This window comes from Leucoraja erinacea, chromosome 25 (genome assembly GCF_028641065.1).
Source record: "Leucoraja erinacea ecotype New England chromosome 25, Leri_hhj_1, whole genome shotgun sequence".
NCBI lineage: Eukaryota > Metazoa > Chordata > Chondrichthyes > Rajiformes > Rajidae > Leucoraja > Leucoraja erinaceus.
Window position 1 is genome coordinate 13,384,348 of NC_073401.1, and position 8,439 is coordinate 13,392,786.

Below are 8,439 nucleotides of genomic sequence, written 5' to 3' on the forward strand. Positions count from 1 at the left end.
ACATAGTGGATGGGGCCCTCATGATAGTGGGTTCTGCAATACAACGCCACTAATTTTGACATCCCCTGCCACATGACAATGGTTCGTGCAAGAATGCCACGTGAGAATCAGTGAGAATGGCTCGAGCAGGACATTGGGTTCTTCAATCAATGGCCTATACCGATTTTGCATGGCTAAACAGGTTCATTGTATGCATATTGCAAGTCTATGTTTGGGTTACACCCTGGAGTCATTGGACATGCAGCCAACAATTAATGTTATCTGATAGCCATTTAGTTTGCTTTGTTAACTTAAAAGTAACTGCACAGCAAAAAAATTCAAAAATAAAAGCAGCACTGCAGCATGAATTATTGTCTATGGTCACAAACCATCCTGAAGTTAAGGAAGTTGAATCACTTTTAGTTTCGATATTGGACTAAATTGGCATGGTTAAGGTGAATGTTCACTATCTTTTTCCCCAGGATAAGGAAGCCTAAAACTAACCGGCATAGATTTATGCTGAGATGGGAAAGATTTAAAGGGGATTCAAGGGCATCGTTTTCCACATAGTATGTAGAATGTGAGTATGTAGAATAAACTGCGAGAGGAAGTGGTAGAGGTAAACACTTAGACAGATACAAGAAAAGGAAAGGTTTAGAGGAATTACAACCTTAAACCTTTTAAGCTATGTTATTACATTCTTTAAAAGGCATTTGGAATAGATGGGAAAGGTTTCGAGGTATATGGGGTCAATTGCAGGAAAACTGGACTAGTTTGGGTCACCATGGACAAGTTGGGTCGAAGGGCCCATTTCCATGCTACACAACTTTGGCTCAATATTTGTAAAGGTTAGTAGGCAAATGTGTTTCTTTAAAATACATAAACTCCTGCCTTGGCGGACTGCAGGAGTGGAACGCCATTGTGTATGGCAGCTCTCCCTGCAGTCTGCCCTTTCACCCTTTTTTATTTTTATTTTTTGTCCTGTTAAAAAACAAAATGTTAACTGGAGGTCTTTTATGTAGGGGGTGGGGGAGGGGAAGGGGGGAACTTTATTTCTTAGTCCCCTACCAGGTCGGAGAGGATGCTTCCCTCCGAGCTGCTTCTTCACCCCTTCCTCGCGGCCTACCATTGGACTGGAGCGGCGTTTCCTGTCGGGACCAGCCAGGACTACAGCTTCGGCGGCGGCACAGCGCTGGGACACCATCACGGAGCGGACGATGCCTTACCGGGTCACCGTGTGGTAAGCTCCGGAGGGCTGTGACCACCGACTCTACATCGAGGAGCTGCGGTCTGCGGAGCGTCCAGCCGTGGGCGGCGGCTGGATTTAAAACACCGCGGAGCCTGGGATCTCTCGCCGAGATCGCCAGAGTCGGAGCTCCAACCAGCGCGGCCTGTCGACTGCGGATACCGCAGTCTCCGGGGAGGGAGCGGCCGCTCCATCATTTTCCAAGACGCTAAGGAGTGTTCACCCGACGCCGGAGTTCCAGCTTTCCGGCAAGAGGGCCTGAAAAATCGGACTGGCTGCGGAGGCCACAAATAGACCCCGACCTCGGGTGATTCACATAGGAAGAGGATTTAACTTTTTGATGTCTTTCCCCACAGTGGAAAATTTTGATTCTGTTGTGGGGGGACGTTCATGTTGAATTCTATAACGTGTTGTGTCATTTTTTCTTATTTTTAATTTTTCTATGGATGTACGGAAACGTAATTATTTATTTTATGTAAAGCACTTTGGTTTCAACGCGAGTTGATTTAAATGTGCTATATAAATAAAATTTACTTACTTACTTCATAATTGTTAAACTGAACTGAACTCAACTCAACTTTATTTATAAAGCACTTTAAAAACAACCACTGTTGCAACAAAGTGCTGTACATGACTAATCATAAACATAAAACAAAACAATAAAAACATTAAAAGACAGTAAAAACAATAAAAAACAATAGAAACACTAAAACAGGAGCAAAGTCTCATGCAGGGTCGAAAGCCAAGGAATAGAAAAGGGTTTTAAGACTAGTTTTGAAAATGGACAGTGAAGGGGCCTGTCTAATGTGCAAAGGTAGAGTGTTCCATAATGTCGGAGCAGCAACAGAGAAGGCTCTATCCCAGTGGTTCCCAACGTGGGGCATACGCCCCACAGGGGGGCAATTTGATTTTTAAGGGGGGCAATTGAGCGCGACTGAGGAGGTCTGGGTCCAAATTTTCGATTTTTATTTTTTTGGATTTTCCATCAGGTAAACATATGTAGTTTATGTTTCAGATGTTATTTTGAGTAAATAACTTTTTTTTGGGTAAAAAAGGTCTTTATTGTGTAGTTATTTTTTGAAGCTTGTTTAAACCAAGGTATTGGCGTTTTAAGCTTCTTCAGCTGAAACGGAGTTCACTTTTTAAATGATAAGAATTATATATCACCATATGGGGGGGGGCATCAGGATTTTAGAGGTGATTAGGTGGGGCATGGCCAAAAAAAGGTTGGGAACCACTGCTCTATCCCCTCTGAGCTTCCGCTTAGACCTCGGTACCTCCAGGAGCAGCAGATCAGCTGACCTGAGACACCGAGCAGGAGCGTAGGGATGAAGCAGCTCAAAGAGGTAAGGCGGGGCGAGACCATTTAAAGATTTAAAAACAAATAAAAGAATATTAAAATGAACTCTAAAGTACACAGGCAGACAGTGGAGGGAGGCCAGAATAGGCGTTATGTGCTCCCTTTTACGTGTTCCAGTTAAAAGGCGAGCAGCAGCATTCTGAACCAACTGGAGACGTGCAAGGGAAGATTGGCTAACTCCAAAATAAAGTGCGTTACAGTAATCCAGCCGAGACGTGATGAAGGCATGGATTACTGTTTCAAAATTCAAATCTAAAGCCACATTTACCTGCAAAAATGTAGTGCTCAATGGATCCTGTTGAGAATCAGCTGCCACCACAGAGCACACTGCACTAATGAACCAGATTCTGCTATTTCATTCCCAAATCTTAGAAGAAATCGATGAGCCATGGCCCCAACAGTCAACCCAATCCAGCTGTACAGTGGCATTATGCCAATGGTGCCTCTCATTGCTTTGTGGATTGCTCCAAAAACCCTTAGTGAACAGTCTATCAGTACCATCCCCCCCCCCCCCCCCCCCCCCCCCCCCATTATTTAACAGATGCTGACCCCGTCGCACTGCACCCACCCAGACACAAATGTACTGACTGTTCTGCATACTATCCCTCTCCCCACCGCCCATTGTGCTCCATCGTTTCTCCCCCTCTCTCATTCCTGGAAACATTAACAGAACTTGTTTTTTTCTTAAGGTTGCACAATAAATCTCAGTTCCCGTTGATTATTGCAGCATGGGAGGGTAAACGGGCCAACACGCAGCACAGACTCTTAGTCTGATGAAGGGTCTCTACCCGAAACGTCGCCTATTCCTTTTCTGCAGAAATGCTGCCTGACCCGCTGAGTTACTCCAGCACTAATAACCGGATACAAGAAACCTATGGTAAAAAAAGGTCTATTACACAAAATGTACATGATTATAATTTAAGTGGGTACTTTGGAAATAAAAAATCGAATAAAGTGTAGAAACAAGGAACGGAAGATGCTGCTTTACAAAAAGATACAAAATATTGGAGTAACTCAGCGGGTTCGGACAAATTGAAAAAAAATTATCGCCGCCTTCACTGCACACACTCGTACCCCACCGCCACGTAAGAATTGTGCTCCTCCACTGTCATTAGGTGTAAGATCCTATCCAAGTTACGAACCAACCTGTCTCTGAAATATAAATTCATTCCTTCTCAGAGATGGCTCAAAAATGTAGAGTTCCGATGCAATAACACAGTATGCTTACAGCACACGTGCTGATAAACTTATACATATCCGTACTATAATTACTGTATAGGACTAACTCGCAAACATCTCGAAAGCCATTGGCAATTAACATCAGCATTTTTTTTTCAAAACTACTTAATGAAAATTTCATAGAAATACACCGTGGCGATTTGCATGAAATGTTGGTTAATGTCGAAGGTCTTTTCCTTCGGGATTTCGTAACTGAAAATAATTGTGCAACACGTTATGTTCACAGTTCCACACAATTCTAACAGTATGCGTCCGAAAAGTAATAACGTATTTTAACTAGAGCTCACCCGATAATATATGCGATGATTATGCATTGAATAAACCTGTTCACGACTCCGACTGTTTTGTTTTTGATGATCAAAATCCTGGGAGTATCATAATCCCAAACTGAATCCCACACTGAACCACAGAAACTTTCCATTCTTCCGTCTCTGGTTAAAAGAAGGATCTGAATCGTTTAAACGTTGCGGATGTGATTACCTCCCACTGTACGGTCCCATTCATCATGTGACTCCACTATTCTGTTCCTCATCGAATTATCAACATCCGCTCCAATGAATTATACATCTTGAGGACTATGAATTTTGATCGGCCGTTTTAAACCTTCCAGAATCATACCTCAAGGGGCGGCACTGTGATGCAGCGGTAGAGTTGCTACCTCACAGCGCCACAGACCCGGGTTCGATCCTGACTACGGGTGTTGTCTGTACGGAGTTCTCATACGCCTGCCTTAGGTTTCCTCCCACATTCCAAAGACGTGCCGGTTTGTATGTTGAGTAGGAAGGAACTGCAGATGCTGGTTTACACCGAAGGTGGAGGGAAGAGACAAGGACTTTAAGACTTTTGCCTTCCATCACAGTGAGGAGGACCCGTTGAACTAACCGTGATGGATGTTAAATCTGTGTGTTTTGTTATCATATTCTATGTTATGACTGCAAGGCATGACATTTCGTTCAGACTGAAAAGTCTGAATGACAATAATGGATACTTTACTTTAAGATGGACACAAAATGCTGGAGAAACTCAGCAAGACAGGCAGCATCTCTGGATAGAAGGAATGGGTGACGTTTCCGGTCGAGACCCTTCTTCAGACTGAGAGTCACGGGAAAGTGAGACACCGAGATAAGGAAGTGTAAGTTGTGAAAACGAGACATCAAAAGAGATACATATCAAGGATAATGTAGTATAGATCATTGTTAGCTACAAGACTCCCTGGTTAACTCGTTCCTTGCCACCCAAACCACCCTCACTGTATCCGCTGTTCCATGTGTGGACTCCTATATATTGGTGAGACCAAGCACAGGCTCGGCGATCGTTTTTGCTGAACACCTCCGCTCAGACTGCTTAAACCTACCTGATCTCCTGGTTGCTAAACACTTTAACTCCCCCACATTAACCTTTCTGTCCTGGGCCTCCTCCATTGTCAGAGTGAGGCCCAGCGCAAATTGGAGGAACATCAACTCATATTTCACTTGGGCAGCTTACACCCCAGCGGTATGAATATTGACTTCTCTAACTTCAAGTAACCCTTGCTTTCCCTCTCTCTCCATCCCTCCCCCTTCCCAGTTCTTCGACCAATCTGACTGTCCTCATGATTACATTTTATCTGTGTTTGCTTTGTTGTTACCTTCTCCTAGCTAACAATGATCTATTCTACATTTTCCTTGTTCCACGTGTTTTGATGTCTCGTTTTCACACCTTACACTTCCTTATCTCTGTGTGTCCCTTTCCCCTGACTCTCGGCCTAAAGAAGGACCTTGACCCGAAACATCAATCTTTCCTTCAATCTGGAGATGCTGCCTGTCCCGCTGAGTTACTCCAGCATTTTGTGTCTATCTCTGGTTTGTAGGTTAATTGGCTTCTGTAAATTAGTGTATGGGTGATCGCAGGTGGACATGGACTCGAAGGGCCAAAGGACCTGTTTCCACACTGTATCTCCAATACACTAGGCAAGCCACAAAACCTGATTTCCCTCCCTCCCTCGTTTTTTCATAAAATCTTGCGGAATTGGGTCAGTATCATTTAACAGTGTCATGAATTTGTGCACCTATTCCCCCCCCCCCCCATCTCCCTTCTGTTTTGTTTTTCTGTTTCTTGTTTTTTGTGTAAAATTGTATGTATGCACTGAGTACGAGCAGCTTTCAGTTTCACTGTACATGTATAGTGACAATAAATGGCATATCTATCTATGAACATTGTAGAGGACCAAATGTATTTAAAATAATAGTAACAAATGCTCAGCAGGTTAGGCAGCGTTTGTGGAAACTTGACTCAATTTCCCTCAAAGTTGCAGCCCCATCTTTGTTTTTTTATTTCATATCTCCAGCATCAGCAATTAGGCGGCGCCTTGAGGCAGCAGCTTGACTGCAGTCTGTCTGTCTGTCTTTACTTTCTTTTTGTCCTGTTAGGTGTATGTTTTTGGTTTTAGTTTTATTTTATTTTTAGCTGTGTATATGTGGGGGGGGGGGGGGGGGGGGGGGACTCTGTTCCCTGCACGAGGCCACAACCATTTCCCTGTTGAGTCTCCGTTGTCGTTGGGGCCTAACATCGTGGGAACCGGCGGCCTCCAACCGGAATCAACTTGGGGCTCCAGTCGCAGAGCCTGCGGACTCACCATCGCGGAGCTGGCTGACTTCGAAGCGCGGAGCGCTGTGGTGGAGCGCGGCTGCGACTTGACTTCGGAGCTTCGGAGGCTCCGGCTGCAGGCCCTGTGGATGGTAACATCGGGAGCTTGCGGGTCCCTGGTGGAAGACCACTTTTCAGAGCTCCTGCAATGGCAACTTCTCCCGCCTGAATCGAGGAGTTTAAATCGACCCGGAGCGGGGCCTTACATCGCCCGGCGCGGCTTAAAAGGCCGCGGGACTTACCGTCACCCACCGGGGGCTCTAACATCAAAGCCTCGATCAGCTTGATGCAGCAGTTTGACTGTTTGGCTGCGGGAGAAGAAGAATAAAGAACAGAGAACAGGGAAGTGATAAGATTTTTGCCTTCCATCACAGTGAGGAGGTGTTTGGAGATTCACTGTGATGGATGTTTGTGTGGAATTGTGTTAATTGTGTGTTTTGTTTTTTTGCTGTTATGACTGTAGGAACGTAATTTCATTTGAACCTGACACCCACTTTTCCATTGCCAACTTACCTTTCCCAATAGTAGGAGTACAACAATATTAAAAGTAGGATCTAATAATGGAAACTCAGTAAAACAAATCTAGCACTGGGCACTGTGGGTGGCTTGACGGTCTTTTCTTTGACTTTCGCTTTCCCGCCACGGTTGTGTTGCTGACCACCATTGTGGTCAGACATGTTTGTGAGGACCTGTAAACCAAAGAGTTATTTCTGGAATAAATAAGTTCACAAAAACTTGGTTGCTGTTCTTACATCCGCCAAATTGGTGACCTCGACCTGTCTAGCCGTCATTAGACAAAGAAGATCATGCAGGAACACTACGTTCCCGCAGAATCGGCCGGCACAAGGCAGGGCTCACCGGGCTTCAAATTACCTTCGTTTTGACCAGACCAATCTCAGGTGTGGTTCACCCACGTTGAGGCACAGTTCCATTTACACCGCATTATTGCAGACGACACAATGTACTTTCATGTGTAGGAGCACTGCCGCAGGACTGCGCCTCGAGGCTGTTGCCATACATCAGAGACACGCCAACGATCGCAATATACGAAGGTTTAAAGGCCCTGCTGCTCCATACCTTCGGTCTCAGCCGTAGAGACAGGGCGGGGAAGATCCTGCACATAGACAGTGTCGGCGACCGGCGGCCATCCACCATCATGGCAAAGATACTGGCCCTGACGGACGGGCACCACCCGTGTCTGCTCTTCGAAGAGGTGTTCTTAGAGCAGATGCCAGACGAAGTCCGTCTGATGCTCGCCAGGGCTGATTTCAGCGATCCCCAGCACCTCGTAAGGAGAGTTGATGAGTTGTGGACCAACAGACGGCGGGACGTTTGTGCTTTCACCCGCTCCACCGCCACGGCACAGGTGCAACCGAGAAGACATCGGGAGGAAGAGCATGACCAACACAGCGCTGAAGAAGCATCGCCGCTGCTGGAGGTGTACAGCTGACGACGTTGATGTTACTACCATCTCCGCTACGGCATGGAAGCCCGAAGATGCCGAAGCCCCTGTTCGTTTCAGGGAAATGCCTTGGCCGATCGCCCATAGAGGCGAACACGATCGGCCCAAATGAACGCCTCTAGGTCCGTGATAGCCACATCGGCCACCATTTCCTGGTCGACTCCAGTGCCATAGCTAGCATCCTGCCAATGACTGCCCGAGATACCCACGTCTGTAAGGTAGGACGCCTCCTCTCGGCCGTCAATGGGAGCGACATTTGCACTTACGGTACGCGGACCCATGAATCACATTTTGACTCCCACCCATATAGGTGGAAGTTCACCATTACTGACGTCGCCCAGCCGATATTGGGGGCCGATTTCTTGTACGTGTTCTCCCTGCTTGTCGATGTGCGAGGCGGGCGAATGGTTCCAGTGTCGGACCTGTGCCCTGCCAAGCTGCACAACCTGTTAATGCCCCAACAGCAACTTGACGAGGTAGCTGAGATCCAGCAACCTTTCACAGCCTTTCTCGCTGAATTCCCAGGGT

The 8,439-nt window shown here is 46.2% G+C and overlaps 1 protein-coding gene across 2 annotated transcripts in view; it reads right to left on the reverse strand.

Annotated features, from left to right (window-relative positions):
- p2rx4a (purinergic receptor P2X, ligand-gated ion channel, 4a) overlaps window positions 1-4,683 on the reverse strand; it is a 37,975-nt gene extending 33,292 nt beyond the window's left edge. Inside the window, exon 1 of one of the 2 annotated variants that reach the window (XM_055655764.1) lies at window positions 4,305-4,683. In XM_055655764.1, coding sequence (XP_055511739.1) covers window positions 4,305-4,324 — 20 coding nt within the window. In that variant the 5' untranslated portion in view covers window positions 4,325-4,683. Of the gene's footprint in view, window positions 1-4,111 lie in introns of both variants that reach the window. The other variant, XM_055655762.1, reaches the window with a different exon arrangement.
- Between the last annotated feature and the right edge of the window lie 3,756 nt (window positions 4,684-8,439).